Source organism: Takifugu flavidus, chromosome 11, assembly GCF_003711565.1.
Source record: "Takifugu flavidus isolate HTHZ2018 chromosome 11, ASM371156v2, whole genome shotgun sequence".
In the NCBI taxonomy this organism is placed as follows: Eukaryota; Metazoa; Chordata; class Actinopteri; order Tetraodontiformes; family Tetraodontidae; genus Takifugu; species Takifugu flavidus.
In genome coordinates this window covers 13,391,229-13,417,030 of record NC_079530.1, presented here as the reverse complement: position 1 = coordinate 13,417,030, position 25,802 = coordinate 13,391,229, and the positions used below count along the sequence as shown (strand labels likewise).

At 44.0% G+C, this 25,802-nt stretch overlaps 2 protein-coding genes across 5 annotated transcripts; both read right to left on the bottom strand.

The window, feature by feature from the left end:
* Positions 1-3,249: 3,249 nt before the first annotated feature.
* bmp5 (bone morphogenetic protein 5) lies at positions 3,250-10,994 on the bottom strand. Of its 2 annotated transcripts, none has more exons than XM_057047321.1 (7): positions 10,088-10,994; positions 7,973-8,165; positions 4,978-5,126; positions 4,488-4,712; positions 4,285-4,361; positions 4,087-4,197; positions 3,250-4,010 (listed from the first exon to the last, which is right to left on the bottom strand). In XM_057047321.1, exons 1-7 carry the CDS (start codon positions 10,572-10,574, stop codon positions 3,861-3,863), a joined length of 1,392 nt encoding a protein of 463 aa, XP_056903301.1. In that variant the 5' UTR covers positions 10,575-10,994; the 3' UTR covers positions 3,250-3,860. The 2 variants fall into 2 exon arrangements, with proteins under 2 accessions (XP_056903301.1, XP_056903302.1); XM_057047322.1 differs by having other exon boundaries at positions 4,515-4,712; positions 10,088-10,959.
* A 1,308-nt stretch (positions 10,995-12,302) lies between these two features.
* On the bottom strand, positions 12,303-25,773 carry col21a1 (collagen, type XXI, alpha 1). Of its 3 annotated transcripts, none has more exons than XM_057047252.1 (28): positions 25,299-25,773; positions 21,461-21,588; positions 20,727-21,287; positions 20,481-20,646; positions 20,171-20,399; positions 19,888-20,058; positions 19,594-19,671; positions 19,359-19,442; positions 19,076-19,138; positions 18,820-18,873; positions 18,684-18,737; positions 18,541-18,594; positions 17,381-17,488; positions 17,236-17,289; positions 17,088-17,141; positions 16,389-16,433; positions 16,259-16,312; positions 16,123-16,176; positions 15,480-15,533; positions 15,266-15,337; positions 15,011-15,046; positions 14,704-14,748; positions 14,379-14,411; positions 14,128-14,292; positions 13,992-14,046; positions 13,724-13,906; positions 13,566-13,643; positions 12,303-13,455 (listed from the first exon to the last, which is right to left on the bottom strand). In XM_057047252.1, the coding sequence occupies exons 1-28, from the start codon at positions 25,355-25,357 to the stop codon at positions 13,268-13,270; spliced, it is 2,979 nt and encodes a 992-aa protein (XP_056903232.1). In that variant the 5' UTR covers positions 25,358-25,773; the 3' UTR covers positions 12,303-13,267. The 3 variants fall into 3 exon arrangements, 2 of the variants coding, with proteins under 2 accessions (XP_056903232.1, XP_056903233.1); XM_057047253.1 differs by lacking the exon at positions 25,299-25,773 and adding an exon at positions 24,053-24,389; XR_008952634.1 differs by lacking the exons at positions 12,303-13,455; positions 13,566-13,643 and having other exon boundaries at positions 13,821-13,906; positions 14,128-14,288.
* Between the last annotated feature and the right edge of the window lie 29 nt (positions 25,774-25,802).

Here is a 25,802-nt window from a genome sequence, read left to right as displayed (position 1 = left end):
AAGGCAACGGATGTAATTAGATTTAGAAGTGCCGGTAAAAAATGGCAGCTTCAAAAGAACATTTGTTCTGCTGAAGAAACTCAGCAGATGTGCTTCTGCTGACAGTTCCTGCGCAAGGTCACGTTGCACCATGGAAAACATGGGATGGTTCCTATAGAAGATAATCTATATCTTCTGTAAACGGTGACGTGTAGGAACTCATGGTGATTCATGACAAGCCTCTGGAAACACGAGCCCGTGTCAGGTGCTGAAACCACCATCGCGGCACCTCTGGATTATTAAAGCCACTTCAGTAGATCTCAGATAAAAATCCCGAAGACTGGAAACGTGTTGCACGTGCAGCTGCTGCACTTCAAAAGAGACTCAAGGACAAGAGAAATGCAGCAAGCAGGTGGGCTTTTAAGAGAGTGCAGATTTTAGACGCAGCATCCAAAAATCTTTAAGTTCTCTGAAATATGGTATTTTCAAAACAGAGTAGAACAAAAAAGAAACAAGAACCAGATCAATGCCCATACACACACACAAATATATATATATATGTGTATATATAAATGGAAGTAACTCTTTTTCTTAAACAAATCAATATTACTACCTTTTGCCACTTCAGAAGACATTTAATGAGTGTTGTTGTTGCTGATGTACAAAGAGACGTGTTATCCTGAATTATTCGTGATGTTTTAGTGAGCCGATTCTTTCTTTTTTAGGAAGCAGCGGAGCTCTTCCTGAAGACGCGGTGGAAAGTCAGCGGATAACCGCCAAAACATCAACACAAGAAGACTTTAAATGTCTTGGCTACTACAATCACGATAATTAACTCAAGGATTTGGGGTAAAAAAAAGGGGGGGGGGGGGTCTTTTTCAGTGTTTTCATTTTGAAAATGCAGACCAGATGGTTTTAATGGAGTAGTTTACCTTTATAAAGTGACTGTGCCGCTTTTGTTCTTCCTTTTTCTTTGTTAAAAATTGCATCCAGACAATAAACAGATTAATCTCATCTGCCCTATTTTGGAAAATACTGATATTGTAAATCCCGAATAATGACAGAGACAGGGAGACAGGTTCATATCCTGTTCATCTGCTTTACTTCGGCTTATTTCCTTTGAACCTCTTACATTGGATGTGTGCTAAGAGATGCAATTACCGGTATGCTAACAGTGTTAGCACGTTGTTATTGTTGAACACTTATTATTACACTAGTTATTTATCATTTGCCTTTAGTATTCCAGTAACAGGGGTCCAGTCAATAATGAACCGGAGAGTAAAGAAATGGTTTAAATGCTCAAGAGCTGGTTGTAACAGTAATGGGGAATGACAGCAGAGTTGTGTTGAACTCCAGTAACTCTCTCCCTCTCCCAGTACTCACCCAGTTCTCACCCAGTTCTCACTGGCGCTGCTGCAGCCTTGTCATACCAAACAAGATGTAAAAATGTGACCCATATGTTCTCTCTTTTCAAGAGGGACTGATTGAGCGGCGTGGAAGTCCGAGCCCACCCACAGAACACAAATAAGGGGAACCATATGTGGGGAGATGAATTAGGTAAACTGCACAACATTTTTATTAGATACAATTTCACTTGCCTTGGTGGATGGACTGCAAGGCGACACTTTGCAAATAAACTCCGAGCCTCGCTGGTTAACCGGGGGTAACTTGACCAAACATGACCAAACGAACAGTGGATGGTCTGCTTCAGATTGGCCATAAACTGAAGAGAACGTGAGCAAATTGAGATTTCTGCTAATCCTGTCTGCACTGGAGCCAAACGTGTCACAATGATGATGTCCAAACTCACAAATGTGATGTCCAAACTCACAAATGTGATGTCTTAACTCACAAATGTGATGTCTAAACTCAAGCTCACTGTCAGATCTCCTCTCTTAGTAAAATCTAACTCCCCACCGACCTTATTTTATTTCCAAGGACAATTGAGAACATGTGATTTTTATCTAAAATACAACTGTTCTCATTTAAGGGAATAGGTTACCCAATAGAAAGGGACTCAAATGTTCTACAAATAAACCATTACAGGAAGAAAATGGCATGATCCACTTGCCAAATTTTGGTTTAAAAGCCATTAGCTGCACCAGCTCCACAGGCTTATGCACTGTTGGTAAGGTTCCTGTTATTAATTCCAGTAAGAACGACTGTCATTAGTCTACAAAACACTGTATTTTTGAGCAAGCTGGACCTGCCTCTGCGGTGCTCTGACCAGATCAGGTGTATTACTATTACTACTGCAGCCTCAGACAATAAATCTCCTTAATGACAAAAATACAAAAGAAAAAAAGAAAAAAAAGCATGAATAAGTCTGATTAAATAATAGGTAAATTGGAATTAATCCTTAGTCAGATGAACGATATGGCAATCACTTAAGATTCCCATTCATGGGGTCAGGAGGTTCCTGCACAGCCACGCTCGGTTACTCAGAGCTAACGCGACGCTCCTCGAAGGAAAAGCGCGGCGCGGAGCTAAGCTGCAAGGGCTCCGTGATATAAAACAGTAGACGGGATTGTGAAGTGCGAGGCGTAATCATGCCAGGCAACAGGCCGCAGGAATGCAAATCAGCCCTCAAGCCAAGAGTGAAGCTAGCAGGTGGCCTCCCCTATTCACTGGATGTCAACGCTCCTTTTAGACCGAGTCCGAGCGCCCAACATCTGGGTCGGCAAGCCACTGCTTTTAATTAAGTGAAATACAGTCACTCAATGTTCTGCCATGTCGCAAAGAAAAAAAATTAAAAGTGGGAGCGTAAGAGGAGAGAAAGTGCAACAGTACATATCCTGTACTCAGTCAAGGTCGGCACAGTTGTGTAAACACGTCTTAATGCTTGACCTAATCCCCAGACTTCCAGGGTCATTTCAAAATAACGCCTCAGATTTCATCCACATTTTTCCATGTTTGTCCAAATGAAAACAAACGAACAGCAATTCTGATCGTAAATCGATCATTATTGATTAAAACATTCACAGGATGGAGTCGCATACATAAAACACACACGAATGTGTGTGTGCACATGCATGTCTCTCACCAGCATATCAGCAGTGTCTGTGGGCACTAGTGTACATCACACCTGTCAAACGTGCACACATCTGAATCAACAGAGCGCATTTAACATGTCTCCAAACGGGAATACTTAAGGACAACAAGAATGTAGGAGATAGATGTCTGAAAGTTGGAGGAGGGGCCCAAATAAGGGAAATAAACACAGTTCTGCGTATGGTCTTGCATGAAGAAAAGCTGTCACGGCCCAAAAAGTTCTTTCAAATAGGACATTTATTAAAATAAGCAACGCTTTATAATGAGTACTGTTGCCTACAAGAGTCAAAGATCATCTATGACAAAGACATGAAGAAAAAAAGAGGATGTTTCACCCAAAAACAAAAAAAGGAGTTGGCCTGTAACACCGAATCAGTGCTGAAAGACAGTGACGACCTGAACGTTGCTGGCGTGGAACTGATTACCACTTGTTGAAATCACAAAAGATTCCTGTGAGTCCTCATTACTGCGATATCGGAGCGTGTTGTTTTAATGTTTTAAAAAAAGAAAAACTTGTCAGAAGTTTGAGTAACGAGGGGGAAAACTGTCATTATAATCCTCATAGCAAATTCTAAAAGTTATACAAACCCAACAGAGACTACTGACTACAGTATATGCCAGTGGACTGAGACGTAAAGGATAACTGGCTTAAAGTAAACTCAATATTTCATCCTAATCATTTAAATATCACATCATTCAGTGCTATCTTATAAAAGGAAATAAATAAGGCTCATAAATCTTTATATACATAATACTGTACATCACATCCTGCAGTGGATCTATTATTCAGAAATGTCCTCATACCAGTGAGCATAAATGATCTCGAACACCTAATGGCAACCGCACGACCTGACGACCATATTTCTGTATTTCTTGAGGATCACGTTGGAGCTGTCGTCGAAGTAAAGCACCGATATTGCGTTGAGCTTGGTGGGGGCGCAGCACGGCTTTGGCACGTTGTCAGGAAACATTAAGTGGACCTGACGACGAAAAGGCGTGATCAGTTTAAAAGAGGTGCACCCGGCGTCGGGCCAGGTTTGAGCGACAGATACGCACCAGGGTCTGCACGATGGCGTGATTCGTGGCGTTCATGTGAGCGTTGAGTGGGAAAGCGCATTCGCCATCGCAGTAAAACGCAGCGTAACCTTCGGGCGCGATGATCCAATCCTAAACCAGAAAGAAAAAATCATTTATTTGACTTATTTTTACCAACTTGTTGCACGTCAACAGCCTTTTTTGGGCTTTTTGTCTCACCTGCCAGCCCAAGTCTCGAAAACTGACATAAAGCTCATGTTTCTTACAAGCCTGCTTCTGCTCACTTGTGTTGTAATCTGAAGGAGAAATAAAATCCAAACGATTACATTTCTTGAGAAGTGAAGAAAAAATGTCCGAGCTTAGTGATAAGCGAAAGAAAAGGAGATAGAAAATGACTGATGAAGCTTAAGGCGGCGGTCTGCCGGTCGACGGTGAATAAGCGACAGTACCGCCAGGTTTTGGAGCCCTCGACGTCTCCTGTTGGTTGGTGGATTTATTGCGACTGTGGTTCTTCTTTTTGCCACCGGCGGCCCTGACCGAGCGAAGCAACACCCCGCTGGCCTTGAAGAAGGCAACCAGAAAAGGCTGTTTGGACTGGGGCCCGCTCCTGCCGACCAGTCCAGCCGATTTTATGCTCAAGCTTCGTCCTTGAGAATAAATAAGTCAATATGAAAAAGTAAATAAAACTGCATGTTTTATCAGTTCGCCGCTGCTTTCAAATGTAAGTCGGAATCAGTCCCTGTTGGATTTGGTGGATTTATGATCATTTATTGTTGATGAATAGCAGAAATCCACAGAAATCATTAATCACACATGCACGGTTTTTGGACCGTCTCTGAGGTACTTTGTGACCTTTTTCAGGTCCAAGACTCTGACATAAATCCTGGGAATAAGGAAAACATTCAAACTTGCCATCAGCAGTCTCCACGCAGAGCTGGAGGCCCAGATTCTGCTGCGGATTCATCACCCAGTGGTTACTGGTGGCCGTGGTGTCGAACACTAGCCAGCCGCTGTTGGACGAATGGATCTTTTTGGAGTCCAGGAGAAACGTCTCTGCATCTCTGGAGGTGTGAGGGGAAAACGGCAAAACGCATAAACTTCGGGTGATTAAATCTATATAAGAGCAGGGGAAAGAACACGCGGGCACGTCGCCGCTGCCTTACAAATATTCCGAAACCTTGGGGCCAGATTGTGCTAAGCTCCTGAACAAATGAAAACTGTGTGTGCACCTTGATATTGAACAGCTGAAATGTGACACAAAAACAAACCAGATGCTTCTCTGGGGGCATTTCGGCCAAATCCGAGTCATTTTAGCCACTTTAAGTGAAACAGATAAATGAGGCATGGCTGCGCTGAATAACCACCGATTGGATGTTCGCTAAAACCGACCATCGATCTTCTTCTTTTCTATCTTTTCAACTGTTTTCCCCCGTGGAAAGTTCAGCTTCAGAACTTTGTTACATCCCGACTTCACCTTGGGGTTGAAACTTTAGATTTCAGACATTTCATTGGCGATACATGTTCAGTGGTTCTGAATCACATATCAGCTCTTGTACTTCCAACATTTGCCTGACATGAGGCATAAATCAGCCCTAAGTTGAAAAATCCCCACTTTGCAATTTGCATTGGATTCCTTTCAAGCAGCGGATCGGATAAAGCAGCGCCTGTTGAGTTTTTGTGGTCAAGACGACCAGATTTTTCCATGTGGCCCCAACAGCTCGGGAATCATTCCCGTGTTTATTACAGGTGTAGCTGAGCTTCACATGACATTTGCCATAAGACATACTGCTGACCCCCCTCTTTGGGATGTACGGGATTATATGTAATATCCTATAATAATTCACTTTCTTCAGGCAGGAAGGCGTTATTCCCAGAGTCATATCCAAGGGAAGAGTGCATCCTGTCTCTCGCTTGCTGGATGTTTTGTTCCACTGGAAATGAGCTGGGAAATATGGAAGTATGCCTGTCTGCTGCAAGTTATATTCATCCGATGTCACTGACGCATAAAGTTTGTCTGCAGAGACGATCCAGTGAAGTCCCTCTGATATTCAAGGGAGCGAGAGGTCGTGTTTTTAATTCATTATCCGCTTCCTCTCTCGCACAGACGGATGCGCTAGAGCACATTTTCTCCGTCCTGCAGCCAGAAGTAAAGCAAACTGTTTAAAAAAGGAGGGAGAGCGTGTTACGGCCAACATCTCAACACCGATCTCTGACCAGCTTATTTGTTTATCATTGAGCGTGACCCTTTAAAGAGCTGGAAGTGGGGGCAAAATGGCCATCGTAAAGATTATCTTACCGAGCGCAGTTATTACTGAAACCCTTTAAAAATGCGCAACGGTGCGGTTTGAATTCGCTTCAGCTCGAAAGTCAGTGGAATAGAAGAGGGCGCGTGATTAATGCTGGTCATTGTGGTTTTAATTACAGGTTTATATGTTCAGGGAAACCATTAGCCAACTGTTTTATTTCAACGCTGTTTTTCACGACTCCTCACCTGGAAAAGGAAGCTAAAAAAACCCTCAATGAGGCCTTTGTGAAATCTAAACTGAGCCGTCTTCACTGTTAAGATGGCCGTGTCCGTTGACTCGGACCTTTTGGAAGCCCGTGGGGGCCGTATCTCCACTTCAATCACCCACACATACTTTTTTTTTTTCGCCAAAATGCGGGCCCACTCTTAAGTGCCCCCTTGTGTGTTCAGCTATGTCACGGTTCAAACTTCCGCTGTATTGTTGGGCCAGGCAGGTGGCGGGCAGAGGGGGAGCAGCTACAGTCAACTTGGCAGGCAACAGAAGAAGAGCGATAACGGACGGGCCCTGTGAGGTCCGCGAGAGGCCGACTTGCTAATGGAGCCCTCTTTATCCGAGAACTATATTTACAAGGCAGACGCGGGTGCGAATGAAGGAGACCAGAGTCCCAGATAGAGGAACGTCCTGCGCCAGTGGAAAGCTTCATCCGTCGGAGACAATAACTGAACTCTGATGTAACATTAACGCATGGGATCAAGATTCAGCACATTGGTCCAGATTTTACTGGCATCTCGCTGCCCTTATTGTTTCCCCAGCATCCGCTTCCAATTGAGACGAGATTTGCTGTCTGCTTTGCGTTTCACAGCGCTTTAAATAACTGGAAACAACCTTTTCACAGATCCTCCAGCTCTATTCCTTTTTATTGTTTTTATTGATTCCCCAGGGACGGACCGATGACTTAACGCCAAATGCTTCTCTGTAGACGATTCACTGTTTTACATGTCTAATCTACAGGAAGGACTCCTGATGACTGAAGCCCACTTAAATTAGTTTTATCATCGGTTGGGGCTATCGAGGTGTTGATCCAGACTTAGCTCATTTGCGTTCTTTTGATTAAAAACGTTAAAGCCATTAACGCTCGGGCAGCCCGCGCACGATTCCTCTCTCGTGAGGATTAGTGGTTCAGTGCTGTGTCAGCAGAACCAACTCAGTCAAGATGGACGTTTGCAAGCAATATGAAGACACATACATATCGTTGAGAAGATTTCTGCATATCCCCAAAAGTGTATATGCTTTATATATTGAATAAAACACATGTGAAGTCTATATGTATGTGCATATGTGTGTGTGTGGATATGTGCTTTTTAAATTGCGTATCACAAAATGATAGCCATTAATAAAGAAGGGGTAATGATTAATTTTGTGTCTCTCTGACTAATCTGATTAAAAATTCTAATCAGATGACACCCTTATCATTATTGAAATGAAATTACTCAATAAATGACCACTTACAGAATATAGATGATTACAGCGTACTTTGATACATACATATTTTATGATTGGCATCGAGATTAACAAAGATAGTGGTTGACAGTAGTTCCATGTGTGCTTGGCTATGGTCCAGCACTCTTTATTATTTCAGCAGGAATGTGTTACGCACTTACTTGTTTTGGTTTTCCTTTATGACCTGATATATGGAAACCTTCAGAGTGATATTGTCGTAGCGGGAATGACTGCGCTCCTTATAGATCCTGAACTCGGCGGCCGTCACCGCCTCGCCCTCTGGGATCTGGGTCAGATCGAAACGGAACTCCTTGTAGTGTCTCCGCTGGTGAGAAAAATCTTTGTCTTTCTCGACTGGGAAAGAAAATAGTTTTTGGTGAATCAGAGAGCCAGAGAGCCAGAGTGACTTCATCTCCTGCGCGTTGCTCAAAGGAGAAAATAAAGCTGCGATATTGTGCAGGGAAGAAAAAGGGTAATTTATTACATCGTCTTCTCCGTTGCGAGTCCAATCCAAACATTTAGACTCCCAACAAAAGCACTTTCCAGTTCATTAAATCAGTCCACTGAATACAGGTAGCAGTTCCCAGACAGGCCCTCCACTGTGCGCCTAACTGCATTCTCTGGACATGATGAATGGGCTGTCAGTTAGGAAAAACAGGCCCATTTCTATTAAAGACACTTTCTTCTGCCCTTCAAGTGAGAGAAAAGAGCAGAACGGAGTCTTCAACGTCATGCGAGTGTCGACTCTGGCCTCATTTCTGACCTCACTCCGACCTCCTGTAGGTTTCAAACAAAGCCCAACAAGGATTTAATGACCTTTAACCTTCAGCACTAATACTTCTCATGTAATGAGAAACATATTACGCTGTGACATTTTTTGTTTTGTTTTAAATAGTTAAGCGCTCATTCTGCGGAACCTTTCCCAGAGCTGCTGCTTCTAATTTGGTGGAAAAACAAAGAAACTCGCCGATTTTTAGCCTGAGCAATGTTGTTAACACAGCGGCCAAAAACACACGGGCTTGTCGTCGCTGTGGAGAAGCTGATATCTTGCAATGCACGTCTCTGATATTTTATCCCCGAGGAAGCCCTACGGATACTCAGCACAAACAGGTCAAAGGTCAAGCCTGCCTTGGAGCTTTCCATTTTATCATCCTAGGTCGGTAATCTGAAGCATCCCAAGCGCTCTTTGGGATGTAGAATCGTCTTTCAAACAGTTTACAATGACATCCACTCAGTCCAAGGATCCTCTTTAACATGAACATCATGGTCGATAAGATGCTTAAATGGCGTCACGTGATCCACGGCTGATTTAATCAGGGTCAGAGATGAGGTGCATTAAAGTAGTAAAGTAAAGGTCATTAAGCGTGTATCCGTGTGCAGTAATAAACGCTTTACTGACAGTCCCCAGAGCGAGAGCTGAGTCTTCAAGGCTAACAGCGTCGTGTAGTTGGGAGGGTAAGTGGAAACAGATGGGCTCTGACGAAGGTGAGGACATAAGCCTTAACCTTTCACAAACATGTGTTTACGTTGCCCAATAATCCCAGGAATCAACACATTCAACAGTTTTGTAACATCGCTGTCTGAACGTGTCCATCGTATCACGGCCAAAATTTTTAATTCATAAAAAAAATGGGAATAAATTCAGAGAAAACGTTGTAGATCTGAAGGATTGTGCTGCTTTCCGTCACTGTACGAGCCTAAAGATCGTCAGACGTCGGTCAATACCGTCGCCCTTTTAACAACAGGAAATAATTCAGACCAATTTTCTCAAGGTCAGACAGTCATCTGATAAGCCGCGTCTAAAGTGCGAGGTTAAAGGTCATGGCTACTGCACAAACTCAATCATTGTGCACACGGCCACTTCTTTAATCAAAAGCAGCCTATGACAGGGTCAACTGTTGGGCCAAATGCAACATAAAGCTGATATATATGGTTTATATGGTTTACTAGAAAAATGTGGACGTAAGATTATTGTAAAGACACCACGACTACCTTATTTAGTTAAATTATTTCTACTTCCTCAAGGTCAGCAAAACGTATTCTAATTTGGTTCATTTTGTAATCTGAAGTGGAGTTAATGAAAACTGCAAAGCATGAGATGACTTTTAATTTCAGACACATAAAGATCTTATATCTCTCTTCAGTTAATTATAGTAAAATCATCTGAGGGGGTTAAATTAAGCCGAATTAATAATAATAATAATAATAATAATAATAATAATAATATAATAATAATAATAATATAATAATAATAAACAGCTTCAGAAATGTCTCACCTAGATTGACGAAGCTCATAACCATGTCGGCATCGTTGAGGACGTTGGTGTCGTGCGCCGAGGGGAGTGCGGGACTGTGGCCTAGGAGCGGGGCCGCACGGTAAGGCTGCGCCACTCGGGAGTACCCAGCGTGCTGGGGACTGTAATAACTGGTTCTGGAGTTCGCCTGAGCCTTGGCACCAAGGCTTTTCCGCCGTGCGCCCTCCTCTTCCTCGTCGTCCTCCTCCAGGGCCATGGCGTTGTACAGGTCCAGCATGAAGAGCGGCGCGGAGGACGCCTGCTTCCCGGGAGAGAAGGGCCTGGGACGGTGAGGCAAGCCCAGAATGGAGAGGATCTCTCTCTGGATCTCCCTGCGTTCGTGATTGCGCAGGCGCCTGTAAATAAAACTGGAGTGCACATGGTTGTCACTTAACCCGCAACGGGCGCAGGACAGAAAACCCAAGCAGCTCCACGCCAGTCCGAGAAGAGCGCGCTGCAAAGGTGTCATCTCGACGGCTGGTTCGGGTCCCGTGTGAAGCTGGACTACATTGTACTGTCTGCCTCTGCAGAATCACTGACGGTCCATCCTGGACACCAGCGGCGGCACTTTGGGTCAACGCAACAGTCCTCTCCCGTGCCCTGTGTTTCCCCTCAGCGTTCATCCAAGTATTTATGGAGATATGGCACCGACCCTCACCTTACTTTCCTACGTTGCGGAAACTTCTAGGTACGCCCATAACGTCGAGTGATCAACGGCGGATCGGGAGTTTTCCCAACTTTATCAGCATCAGACTCTCCCCTCATGCCCTGGCTCGCAGTTGAGCGTTTCCCCTCCGCACCAGCAAGAGTTCATTTGGGCTTCAGTTGCCCTCCGAGTCCATCCCACACATTTTTTTTTTCAAACTTTTGCATCCACCTCTAGCGGCCGCAGTAAAAGTTGAGGCCGGCCGCCTGATGAATGAGCCCGGCAGTGTAAAAGGAGACACTTGAAATCCGAGAGCCGGTAACGAGCGAAAGAATAATGACAGAAGCTTTTAATCACCTCGACTCACTGAAGTCTGCGCGTTTATGGAGAACTCTTGGCCAGCTGCGTTCAGGCCCCACATTTAGAAGCTTTTACAGAAGTGAAAAACCAATTGGGGAAAAAAAATCTAAAAACGAATTAATCAAAAAGTACCTAAAAAATGTTATTTATTTTAATTAAAATTTCTAAGAAAATCGATTGGTACCGTTTGCTGTTGCTGCGTCCTAGGGTGGGTCGAAGTTAACACGTAGCGCCACCTAGTGTTTACATTACTAAAACGCGTTAAACCATAATACCTAATATCCCTAAATTGTGATATTTTATGGCGCTCTAAATCCATAAATTCGCCTTCCACTGGCAGCTGTGACCTTTTGACAGATCTGGTCTCGCATCAAATGAGAATTTCACCCCTGATTTTGAGGTTACTCATTGAAACATTTGATTATTTTGTCTGGCCATTTTCAGTCTTGACAATTTGGGGGGGACACACCAATGAAAAGGGTGTTATTTAACAACAAAGTTTATAAAATATGAATTTCTGGGTATATGTCACATTGCAGCGACAATTCTGGCTGCTCAGTTCATAAAAGCGAATGGAATTGAACATGGAGTTGGGTTGTTTTTCTTGGTACACTGAGGTTAAAAATGAACCACTTCAAGCTGGTCGACCTCTCTGATCAACGTCGACTCTCTCTTCTCTCTGTGTGAGTTTGTGTTCTTGCTGCTCTTCATCTGTCTTTTTCTTCTCCCTCCTCATCTTTATTTAGAGAAGCTCTTCGAGTCGGCACAGTGTTTCACACTGTTCAACTCTTCATTATTTTGCACCGGAAGTCTGTTCCTACTCTTGGATTCCATTTGATGTGGTGAGAGCATGAATTGTGTTTCCACTAGCAACACGTTGCTGTCCTAAAACATCTTCTTTATGGACAGCTCACTATTGGAGTTTCAGTCATCAAAGAAAATAATTATTGCCGCTGTCAAACAAAGCAATCATCTCCTCAAAGGTAGTTCCTGAATGTTTTCTTTTCGCCTCATCATTTTGGGGACCTGTGATCAATATGTCTGGAAAGATACTCTGATTTATTGAGGCCCAGTGTCCCGGCCAATCGAGCATCTGTCATCGCTTTAATCCCTGAAAATATCTTTTACAATGTCCTTGGGTGAAAGATGAGACTAATCCAATCCTGAAATAAGTCCCAAAACCTCAAAAGCTTCAATCTCTTGAGATATTTTTTTTATTTCTGTTTTTATAAAAAGGGACCCTTAGTTAAAAAAAACAAAAAAAAACAACAAGTTGTTCACAACATGGAATCATGTGAAAAGACTCACAAATGCTTCTATAAATAACATAAATTGCCTGGTACAGTAATTAAAGACACACCTTGGAAAAATAAGTGTCATTAATATATATATTTTTAAACATAAAACAGGCAAAACATGTTTTTAACAGTAAAAGAATGAATGGAAACGGGGGTGACTTCATCTTGTTCTGAGGGGATTTATGATGGAAGCTACATGTGTCTCAAATGAAGGTATGAAGAATTAAGTGCTTAAAAGTCAAAGCGACGTCCCTTGGAGGACACGCTAACAGGAGCTGGTTTCCAGGAGATCTTGATCACATGAGTGAGCATATACTTTAAATGGGAACTCTGGCACTTAACCAGCTCTGGGAATTTAGAGACAAACAACCAAGAGAGAGAAAATGGCAATTAAGAGAATCACATAAATGCTCCAGGAGCCTCTTAATTTTACCCCTCAATTAATTTGAACTGAAAATGACATATGAATAATTATAACAATAGTAAACCCCAGCAGACTAACTATAATGGGATCCAGGTGCATTGACTGAGTCTGTATAATGAGTTAATTACAGAAGGAGGGAATAGCCAATTCCTTTGATTGGACCGTTAGCTTTCGAAGCAAAAATTAGAGTTATTATTTACGGGTCTTTGTGCGTCATTAAATTAAGAGTGAATTAAGACCACCTCATTTGGAGGACGTTCCCACATGAACCGTCCAGATAAAGGGATGACTCAGCTGGGGCGAAACCAGCTGTTTGATTGGGAATCATTTTGCAAACCGTGACAAAGAGACGTCACAAAAGAGAGATCTTCCTGAGAATGGCCGCCTGTTCCACGTGCGCTCCAGAGCTTTGCTTGCAGTGGTGCTCCACAGCATCAATAATTTGGTCCTTTGCTGTACGGATTCTGCCTCATCATACTACTGTGGCACATGGATGGATCGCACACCCCAGGTCGGCCAGGGTTGCCTTGACTACCGCGTTTGCCTTCAGCCCCATTAAGTCCTGGGGATCCTGGCTTACCTGGAGGACCTGGATGACTGTAACCTTGGGGGCCCGTTGGACCTGTTGTGATTATTTAAAAAAAATAAAAAATTGCGTTGATCTTGGATGAAATGTAGACATTTCAATCAGAAGACATTAAATGTCTCATCTTTGTCACTGCGAGTTTCTACCTGGAGGCCCGGGGGGGCCTGGGTCTCCAGTAATACTCCGACCAGGACTTCCCTTCTCTCCACCCACACCTGGTTCTCCTTAAAACACAAGTACGGCCAGTAAAGCATTCGTGCAACCCTTCTTTAATAACTCACCCATAACACCATGTGGGCTTTACCTTTCTGTCCGATAAAACCAGGACGTCCGGGCCATCCAGGCTGTCCTCGAGGACCAACAACTCCAGGAAGGCCCCTGCCTCCCTGAGGCCCAGCTGGACCAGGAGGACCAGCAGAACCCGACTGGCTCTGACATCTGCTACAGCTGCTCTGCTGATTGCCGAGCAACAGCGAAGGCAGCTCCGCTGGGATGAGTGACAGTGAAAAGGTTTCACCAGTGTGAAGGAACCCACGGAAAGTTCGCCTGAGCTGACTTAGAATGAAACTCACTGTGAAGAATCTCTCTGCAGATTTGACGTATGCGATTGTCCGACATTTCAAAAGCCTGTAAGATGAGGAAGAATCCGTTAGCTTACACAGCTCAGCCTGGAACCGAAACCTTGGATAACATCAAAGACGTTCATACAAGCTGCGGTTCCCGTACAGATCTCCCCATAGGTCCAGGTGTGCCAGGCAGACCTGTGTCTCCCATCAACCCTCGAGGCCCTGGTGGGCCCGGCAGACCAGGTTGTCCAGAACCTCCCATCTGACCCTCTTGACCTCTCTGCCCTGGTTCCCCTGTTGACCCTTTCTGGCAGAAACACCACCTCAGTGTGTACGATATACAAAACAATATGCGGCTGGCACGCAGAGATGAATGCGTGCAGCTGAACATACCTCTCCTTTCAGCCCCGGCGGCCCAGTGGAACCCTGTTGATCAGAATCACATCTATCACCACAGTAACTGTCAATAATTCACATTCCAACAATGTTATTTGAGCAACATCTCAGTTTGGAAGCATCAGAATCGTCACTGACTAACAATCTTATGCTCAGGGAAGGTAGGTGATTAGTACTGACCACACGGTGGCGCTACTCACAGTGAAAACTAAGTTTTAAGCAGTCTACTCTAATAAAAAAAACATTAAACAACAGGCTGATTTAGGCTGCGTCACATCGAGAGAGTTTTAATTTTGAGCCAGAGCTGGTTAATAACACTCACATGTTCACCTGGTCGACCGTCATCACCTTTTTGACCCTGGACGCCCTGGTGAGAAACAACTGAATGAACACCGTAGAGTCACATGAAAGAGCCACTTTATTCATCTCTGTTTGGGTATCACCCAGAATGGAGAATGATGCCCCAGGAGTTGGTGGTTGACAGTTATTTGTTTGGAGCAGTGAAGTTAAAGAGGACGTTCAGGTCTGTGCCTCTGGAATTATTCGTGATCATGAATTAACAGGATCACTGGGTGGATTCAGTGATGCATTAAGCAGTCATGGCAGTGCAAATGTTGGTTATTTCTTACCATCTGTCCTCTTTCTCCTGGATATCCAATTTGTCCCTGAAAATATAGAAAAATAAAACTACGAGCATGTCTTTGCCTTCCTCTTCGACTACAACTTATACTTATAACAACAACTTATAAATATGCACTTATGGCAGAAAATGCACACAACTGAGCAAAATGCAGCTATATGTATCTCTATAAAAATACATACAAATGTGACCTTTTGACCCCTTGTGTAGAAGAAAGACCTCAAAATTACATAAATGTGGATACCTTGCTCCCCTTGAGGCCTGGCATTCCGGGGTGCCCCGGGTGACCTGCTATTCCCGGCTCTCCCGCTCTTCCCTTTAACAGCATTAATATTCAGTTTCACGTTGTATCTCAACACAACTCAACATGGAACTAACAACAGCGGAATAATGACCTGCCATAGGGTTGAAGTTGATGAGCAGTGGAATATTCTAACATCAGAATTGTTTACACTCACCACAGGCCCTGGTCTTCCTTGAATACCTGGATGTCCTGTTTCTCCTTTACTTCCCTTGAAAGACAACATTCAGAAAGTAACTCCCCAAAGTCACATGGTAACCTCATCATATCACCGGCTGGATCCTCACTTTTCTGATCCACCACTACAGTCTGAAATTCAGCCAAACAACCCAAGACTTGCCTTCCAGGACTAATTCTTCACTCTTCTGCCATTTCATCAATTTAGTTTTAAAGGCAAAATCAGCTAATGAACATGAGGCAGCAGGCAGACACAACCCCAGACGGGACAGGGAACATTTCCACTGAAATTCCACGACCAATGAGTGCTTGATTTAGAAGTGCTGGTGAGAGTATCACTGTTGTTTCAGTGTGTTTTTGAGAGATAACGAATGCCCAGAAAAAAAATCCATCACACTGAGACCCTTCGACCACAGATGGACACTTTCTCGTTGTGAATTGATCTGCTTTATTGATTTTCCTGGGTCACAGTTTGAGCTACAGCCTCAGAAATATGAGGGAGGATCAAACCGTCGCTGTGTTTCGAGCAGAGTTTTAGCCATTTTTAAGAATCCCCTTTTATCTTTTTTAAGCTGTTGTGGCTGCTGGCTTGTTTTCAGCAGTTGGAAAGGCAAAACAATCACCTTGGCTCCGACCAATCCTTGTAAACCGGTGGCACCAGGCAAACCCGTGTGACCCTGCGGTGGAGGAAGAAACTCTCTTGGTAGGCACCTCAGAATTTATACGGATTAAAAAGCAGAAAATTGACTGTTGACATACAGGTGGTCCAGATGAGCCCTTAATTCCCTTTGCTCCAGGCAGACCCGCATCCCCCTTAATCACAAACACCAGAACGGACCCAAAATCAATAAAAGCAGTTGATTTCATGACACCATTGGTGGATATTTACCTTTTGCCCATTCAGTCCTGCACTTCCAGGTATTCCAGGCATTCCCTGGAATATAAATTATAATTATTTATAGTAAATGATATCCACTTTGTTCATCATGTAAACACAATTCCTGTCCCTTTTTTAGACTTAATTCATCCTATTGCAGCTGCTTTGATAAATCTTTGCAGAAATAAACAGCGTTTCAGCAACTCGTGATGCAGACGAAGGGAATCATTTCTCTGGGAAGACAGAAGGGCAAAGAAAAAACTATTTTTTAAATTCTGCTAACGAAAGAACATGGCCGAGCGCCTCTCGGAGCCACTGACTCATCCCGGCTAAACCAATCGAAGCGTTTGCCCAGTTGCAAAGTTTCTTCCCAAAACAAACTCGCCAGAGCACAACAGTATTCCCCCGATGAGAAACCGCTGCTGCCAAAATATAGTTGGAGCCTGAGCGTTACATAACAGGGCTGTCCTGGAATCATCTACAGGGGGAATACTCCTAATTTACTGGCTGCCCGGGGCTCTCTCATCTGCCTCTTAACACATATTTAACAGCGTTCTTCAGCTACGCAACGTAAATCTTTCATTTTATAAAGTTGAATGGTTGGAACCAAAACATCGTCTCCATAGAGGACAACAGATGTGTGTGAGCATGAGCACAAACGGCCTACAAAGGACCAAATATGTGCCGTGCTTAATGTCTGTGTTGGCTCACAGGGTGTCCGTCCCTTCCATCGACACCAGGAATCCCAGCGGCACCAGCGTCTCCCTTAATGCAGAAGAGAAAACTCCACATCAATCACAATGTTCTCAAGTAATGCTCGATAAGGCAAGTATTTCTCTTAATTAAAGCTCCGACAGACCTTTAGGCCAGGTCTCCCTGGTATTCCATCTTTCCCCTCTCTCCCAGTTATGCCCTAAAGTTGGAGAGGGTTGTGGGCGGGAATATCCCAATGATTATAGTTGCACATGTGCGCTGCGTTTGTTTCAAACTGAATTTATACATACAGGTTTACCAGGAAATCCTGGTGGACCCGGAGGTCCCGGGCTTCCTTTTCCACCCCGTTGACCAGGTCTTCCTGTTAATCCCATCTGTCCTTTGGATCCTTCTAAGCCCTTTGAGAAAACATGTGGAATGTCAGTCATCATTGACCAGGCTAAGGCTTGTAGCAGTAGTAATTACCTTGACAACAGCAGATCAAGTACCAAGTATTCCTCCGAGGGCCGATGCTATGGGGCCAGTTTACTTTGGTGCACACGTTACGCAAAATATAGGATGCTTTTTTCAAATATTTTAAATGACTGTCTGCATGCAGGTGCAGATGTAAAGCAGCATATCTTCAGTATCTGTAGGATGAGCTTATTAAACAAATACAATGAGGTGGTAATCAGACACTACCTCTTCTACTTAGAATTCAGTTTGGATTAAAACTGGTATCAGCTGGCTGTTGTTGGTATATTTTATAGAGGGCGCTCAGAGGTTTTTCATTAGTTTTTGGCAGCAGCGTCGCTTTGCCAGTGAAGAAATGACGTTCTGCAAGCTTTCTCATCTCTCAGAACGGCTCATTAGTTGCCTAACTACCAGATTAAAATAACCTCAAAGCCAATAAATGCCACAATCCTTTCATGTTTAAATAGTAGCCTGAAAACAATGGACACAGGGAATAAATGAATAATAAATGGCAAACTCTTTCCCATTATGTTTTCGTGTGGTGGTAACATTGAGCAGGAGTCATGAGGACGGTCTGAAGTAAACACTAGTAAACCATCTTTATTCGATGCATCCTGGACGGATGAGTCAGACTGTGGAACAGATGACACAGGAGGAATACTCTGGGTGCACACGTGTGTCCGCAGACTGCAGAATTCGATTATCTGCTTGAGTGGATTGAGTCCCAGACATTTTGGCCATCCGCACAGGGAAAGACCAGAACAAAACAGCAAATTTAGAGGGATTAGATAGCCTGCAGCCTGCTATCAGAGTAATATTTCTGCACAAACAAGAGGATGCCCTTCTATAACGGAATATACTTTCTGCACTGACTGATGGTGTTTACTCATTTTTAGTGCCTGATTGAAATGCTGAGTCCATAATTATAAGCATCTGGATTCTGTATTTCCAAGCTTAGAAATAGCATTCACCATATTTGAATAATTAGCATCATCACCTTCTCCCCTGGTTTTCCAGGTGTTCCCAGTTCTCCAGCCATTCCCTTTTCACCCTGAGGAAACACACTCACATCACATCAGTATTTGATTTTAAGCGCTGCAGAATAGTGCTGGATGCAAATATGTTTTTAAACCTTCCTACCGTGACACCAGGTCTCCCTGGCTCGCCTTTGTACCCACCGGGCCCACGTGGACCCTGGTAGATGTAGAAGAGATCAGGTTTACATTTCAAATCCTAAATCGGTTAAATCGGTGACATCTTTTCTTTATTTTTTTACCTCTGCTCCTGGGCTACCTGGCAGCCCCGGGCTTCCTCTGATACCAGGGACACCCTTGAATTAAAATACATCCAGACATTGAACCAACAGAATGGGGAATTCTCTAAATCTTTAAACTCGCAATAAAAAGTGTTTCTCTGTTGGATGCTTTTCTCTGAGCACATCATCTTGTTTATGAACCTCACTGGTGTTTGGCATTTTCTTTTGGTCCCTTTTGACTTTAGTATGTTTGTATATGGAACTATGCAGTACTCACAGGCTTACCATCAGCACCAGCAGGCCCAGGGCGACCAGTCAGACCGGAGTTTCCCTGTTCTCCCTAAACAGGAATAACGGTCATATAAAAGTCGTGTTTTCTGTGTGTCTGATGGTGATCACATGAAGCAACGCTTAAAATTATTTAAATATATGTGCAAAAAAGTAACAATTTAATCTTGTTTCAAACAATAGATGTTAATCCTTTACTGTCCTATCACCCATCAAAATCATGTAATGGAGCATAAAAGTGATGCATAAAATATGATGTATCAGTTACAGACCTTTCGTCCTGGGGGTCCAGGGGGTCCAGGAGGACAAACACAAGGTTCTGGAGTTGGCTCAGTGTAATCAGGACTGTTAGAGCACTAATTAAGAGATAATAGTGGGAAAAGGTCCTTGCATTTATTCTTTGTATCAGCCAGTGAAAAATGAAAATCAATATTTATTATATAATATTAACATCAACAAGGCTGAAATGATTTGTCTTTGCCGAAGCTTCAGACTAGATCTACTCACCACACCAGGTATTTCACACGCCGTCTCCCGGCTACTCTGCTCGGGGTCACAGTAAATGCGAAGTTTCTGTATTTCAAACTAAACAAAAACTTTCTTTTAAGACGCCATTTGCACGAGGACATTCCACTTTTTCAGGATGACTTTATCCAAAGAGCAACTTTATGTGTTATTTTAACTTTGGGATCACACAATAATCGGTGTAACAGGGGTAATTACAGTATTACTATTCTGTTTTTATTCTATAACGCATCAATATTCTACATACGATAGATTAGTAACGTCGTTGAAACTTACGGGCACTGTGGTTTCCTTTTGGACGTATTTTCCGACTTGAGTTTTTCCGTTGATGAAGATGCCCACAGGGGGCTTCAACAGCAGGGTCTCAATCACCAGGTCATCAATGTAAAGGGTCACATCCTCTTCAGTGACCAGCAGGCGCAGCTGGTGCCATTTCTCATCAAACAGCTGTGTGAGGGTTTTAAAATTGTGGACAAATATATGATATTAACGCAATGACACAAACTGGTGGCGGATTAAAAACACGCCAAGTAAAACAAAGATCTTTTTAGGCCTTTACCCTGGACGTATGGTGCGAAAATGTCACAGTTTGGGTTCCGCTGGGCGCTTCGCTGGTCGTCGTGAACATGACGGTGCGGTCGGCTCCGTTTAGGGTCACAGCCATCTGCGGTTTCCCGTCACGTGTCTGTATTCTCCACACGTCCCAGTCCTCCTTCGTCACCGAGCCCTTGTACCTCAGCGTGGCCACAAAGACGTATGACGGGGGGAGCCCATCAGGAAAAAGGGTCCTGGGGGGGGAAGCCGGAAAAGGTCAAAATCAGCGAGCTCAGGGGTGTGCGGGATAAAGAAAGCTGAAATGGGATGCGAACCGCGTAGCTTCGCTCAGGTCCAGCCGAGATGTCACGGCGTAGGCCTTGGTGCCATAAAACGCTCCTGTCGTCAGTTTAGCTTTTTTAGCCAGGTTTAGATATAGCAAAAGATCGAAGCCCTTCTCGTCGCGGGTGTCTATGGGAATTCTTGCAGGACAGACAGTCTCTACAAGAGGTGGGCAGAAGAAGAGCGTCAGGAGGTCAAATAGCATTACAGGAGAATACCGCTGATGAGAAGACACTGACCTTCACACAGTTTCTGCCGGATCACCTGTATGATCCTGGAAATGGCTTTGTAGTCCTCCACAGAGAAGACATACGTTGAGAATGGCTTGTTAGCGATGGCCCTCAGCTCTGCCTCTTCTGTCTCCGACCCCACACCGATGGCAAACACAATGACTCCTTTCTTCCTCGCCGCCTCCGCCGCTTTCAACACCTCGTCTTGGGACTTCCCGTCCGTAAGGACAACAGCAATTCTAGAGATGCCGGAGGAGCCGCGCTCGGATAAGCCAAAGACTTTGTCCGTGGCGAACTTAATGGCTGTCCCCGTGTTCGTGTTCCCACCCATGAAATCAATGGACTGCATTGCTTTTATGAGGTCCTTGTTGGACGAGAACTTCCCCAACGGAATCTCCAAGACGGGATCGTCGCTGTACTGGACAACTCCAACCTGGGTGAATTTCTGTCCGATTTTGAAGCTTGTTGTCATGTTGACAAGCCATCGCTTCACTATCTCAAAGTTGACATCTTCAACGCTCCAGGAGCCGTCTAGAATAAAGACCAGGTCACACGGTGCAGTCCTGCAGCCTGAAGGGGACAGGAGAGACGTTCTTATTCAAACAAATTCGCTGTAATTTATTCATTTTTTGGTTTATACACATTCAACTGCCGTAAAAATGTCGCGTTATTAGTTTCTTTCAACAGCTTCCACGAACCGGTGGTGTAAAAGTGTAGAAAAAGGAAGACAGAAGAATTCTTACTTCTCAAGTCTTCTTCTTGAGCTGCACAAAACAAATGGAGAAGCAGGAAGCACAGGTATCTTAACGCACGGTGCAGGAAAGTTGCTTTGCAACCCATTACGCAGCAGTACCGAGTTCCAGTTGTGCACCTACGGAGGAAGAGGAAACACATGGCTTGTGTTGAATATAAAGAGAAAAGGACAGTGGGAGCATTGGATGGATGGATGGATGGATGGATGGATGGATGGATGGATGGATGGAGGATGGATGGATGGAGGATGGATGGATGGATGGATGGATGGATGGATGGATGGATGGATGGATGGATGGATGGAGGTTTCCTTTCACATGACAGCAGCTCCATTACGCCTCCTACCCCGTGCACCATGTTTCCAGTCCTGATTCTCCACCTCAGCGTGTTTTTCCTTTCAAGCCTCTGGTTACTACATCATCTCATGGCACGGTTTTGGTTTCCCCAAACAAACAGAACGCTGAGCTTCTCACCACAACTACCCTAACGACAGCGCTGAGTGTTTCCTGTGGGGTTGTCAGCTGTTTCCTCAGATCTGCCCTCTTTCTGGCCCAAATACAACACGTGTGCCCAGGAAATCCTCACTTCTGCATGTTTTCCTTCCCCGTGGTCATAATCTTCCTCCATCACAGAAGATGACATAATAACTGTTATTACAGAGACGTTACAGTAGTTATGTCATCAGCTAAACTACAACCTGTTTTAAAAATAGAGAAACCCAGATCCTAGTCAGATGATAAACACTTTGTACATGGTGATTGTCTGACTCTAAACATTGGAAAAGTTCACGTTTTGTATAATTTACATGTGATGCGCATTGGTTTCTGTAAGGTTTCCTGATCTGTTACCACAATTAAAATCAGATGGCTTTCTTTTTCTCTTTAAATTAGTGTCCGCACAGTTACGGAAAATGTTGTGGTTCAGCTTTTCATGCCGTGCTCAAATTATACCAAACGCTTAGGCAACTTTACAGGATTTATATTAGCATCTTATTTCCAGTGTGCAATCAATGTTTCCAAGGTATTTTATGAGCAAATATCCGAGTCTTCATTGTGACCACATGGTTTTTCTTTGAAGCTGTAACCATAGTTGTTATAAACATCTCATTAACCCTGTTAGTATTTAACTGATACTCTTTATTTCAGCCTCATTCACATTACCACGTGGTGCAAATTTATTTAGAATCAAGTGGAATAGATGCAAAAACACTGATGTTAATGTAGCAACATCACAGCAAGTGTCCTGTAAAACTGACAAGCTCAAATAAAGAACAGACCCGGAATAGCAGTTAATACACTGCAATTGCTGCTAACAGCATGTAGCATTCTACAGTAATGAAGACTGATTCTGTGTTCATGTTAATGTGTTTAGACAAGATGCAACACAGACATCACAACCAGGCAGATCAGGTTCTAGCAATTATCAGCCAAACTGCATGTGAGCAAACATCAGACATTCATTAAATATGCGTGGCTGCGCTGATTTTGCAGCTGTTCTGCCCAATCATCTTGTGCTGTTGCCAATATGACACATAAAAAACCTTAAACTGGGTTGTAAATGCAGGCCAGAGCTGTTGATGTGAGCTAAGTGTGATCTGATCTGACAGCACATCCCATTAGTATTTCTTTTCGAATGCAAATGCAAAACAGTAGTTTAGCTGTAACCTTTGGCCTCCAGAATGCTTTTACTGCACTGCAGCCAGAAAGTTTAAAAGTTACCGTGACAGACTTTTTCCACCATGTAAACTCAATAACAGCACTGAGGGAGGCCTGAAGCTTCAGCTCTTGTACAAGCCGTTGTCTTCAGACTTTTTCCCTAGTAAAGAGAGGTTCTTGGAAACCCCCTCACCGACAGGTTCCAGCCCAGATGATTTTTCCCTCAACTGAGTCTTTATACACCCCCGTTCAAGCCACGTGTGAGTCGCTACAGCGGCGGATTTTCAGACAATTTCTGGTTTTTGGCGTGATGGAGAGCTGCGGAATCTGAAACGCAAGTTCACACCTGCAGTCTGAGATAAAGTTAGTGGAGTGAAAGAAGCCTAACTCAGTCGCTCCATGTTTCAAGCTCGGAATGTTGTTCAGAAAGCTATTTTTTGGTGCGGTTTACTTGATATCGGTTTTGGTTTTGAACGTTATTCATATCAGATCCTTCACTGACTAAACTTCTGATAGTGCTGTAACCAAAAGTCTGACTGTCTGTTACATTAGCCAACTGAATCCAAGTATTCATTAAATATGGACTTAAATGGGCCTTAATTACATCCATCAACTTTAGATAATGCCATTTTCCCCTCTATTTTTTACTCTGCTTATCAGAAATGTATTTTTCTTTCATTAATTTTAGCTGCATTATTTTCACATTTGCTCTATTCTGTGCAAAACATCACAATTATTCAGCAACCATGAGGAGAAAAGTGAGGGAGCAAAGTTGAAGAGACGACTCCAGGCATTCTCCCCTGCTCACTGCTCTCTCAAAACAAACACTGAACTTCAAACACCAAATGCATCACAATCAGCCAGGCCGGTTCGTACCGGCCACCAAAACTCAACCGCTATTGCCCGGCAGTACAAACAGAAAGTTACCAGATTGCATCCGAGTCCTTGTGCGTTTCTTCCTGTAAATCCTCTCATTGAAAACCGCTCATCACTAGTGGAAGTCTAAGAGGAGAGCATGACTGACTGGCTGACTGAGAGCCTGCCCTTTTCCAGCCACTTTGCTTCTGCTGCTTCGGTCCTTCTACACCCTCTTTCCAGTATTTTTTTTTTTTTTTTTACTGGCCTGCAGCCGCTCTCATTTCCCATGGGTGGAAAGAGAAGCCGATAAGAAGAACGTGAAGACTTTCAGACATCATCCCATCCCTGACAGTCCAAAAGGAAAATACTGGTAACGGCTGCAGTCCAACGCCAGTGATGGTTTGGATTTACATCCTGGAGGAAGACCCACAGCGCATGAAGTTTCTGGATGGAGGAAAAGGTTCGGCCTGGCCAGCACATTATGACACTTACACACACACACCAGATGCTCTCGGTGCTTTTACTGCAGCGGGACGCTCCTTGAGTCGCGTGTAATACTACAGTTCCACTGATTCCTCCTCAGCAGCCAAAGGGACAGCCGATCGTGTTCTACAAGTCAGCAGTGAACAAGGTGCTGAAAGCTGCTGCTGTGCTGCTGCAACAGCTGGAAGACATTAGAACGGCAGGATTTCAACCTGCTTCCTGTAAATGAGGCAAACGTCCATTTGATTGAGCCTAACAAGTTTTATCAGGCTCATTCCTCAGTGGCAGCCTGCACAGTATCAGCTTCAGCGTGAAGCCACACAGGCGTTCTGAAATGAAAATACCGTCAATCCACAATGGAATTTTCCCTAATCTGAGTAAGATGACTGTCCAAAACTGCAACAGGTCATATTCAGTCAGATGTGGCCGCCACTTACTCCTAATCAGGAGGTTTGTCCATGTTTCTGGGCTGTGGGAGGAACCTGGAGAACACCCACACAGGCACATGGAGAACATGGAAACTCTTTGAAGGAGGGCCCGTCCTGGAGTCGAACCTGCCACCAGCGCTGACCACTGCGCCTTCGCACTGACACTGAAGTAAATTGAATAATTTTTATTTGATGTGGGATCAACTGTTCAACTGGCTTCCAGAATCTAATGAGAGCCAGAAAAATGAGATGCTGAATAAATGATCTTGTATCAAATCCTTTCCCAGTTTCGCAATAACCAACACGTGCTCCGAGCAAACATGTTGATGGACCGCACCGGGACAGTGATGCGACTTTTCATCATCCTTCCATCATTGAACGGGAATAAAAGATTAAAAGATTACCTGCTGCTAGGCGCACTGTAGCCTTCGAAAGGATCCCGTACTGCAGGAATGGATGACATGAGCGCTTCCTAAAAGTGAGGTCATAAGACCCAGCCCATGGCAACAACCCTCTGTTGTCCGTGCACACCCAGAAAAAGAGTCCTGCCATGTGTTTCCACCTGAGAAGAGCCAGCATAACGATGTCAGGACGTGTTTCCAAAAAGACACGAGTCATCATTCTCATGGTGGCCAAAGTCACAACCTGTTCCCTAGATAGTGTACTAACTAGGGAGCGTACCATTTTGTAAGGGTGACTCAATATAAAGTGAAGATCACAGCAGCCTGTTTAGTGCACTCCTTGTATCCCATAATTCATTGTGAAAGGGAGCGTAGAGATGATGCTCCCTAATCAAGCGATACATCCCATCATACGATGCCGTCGCGAGCACATGATTTAGTGAGTAAGCAGAGGATGCTGGGAGTTGCTCATTTCGACTCACTCAAAACCCGATCAAATCCAACATT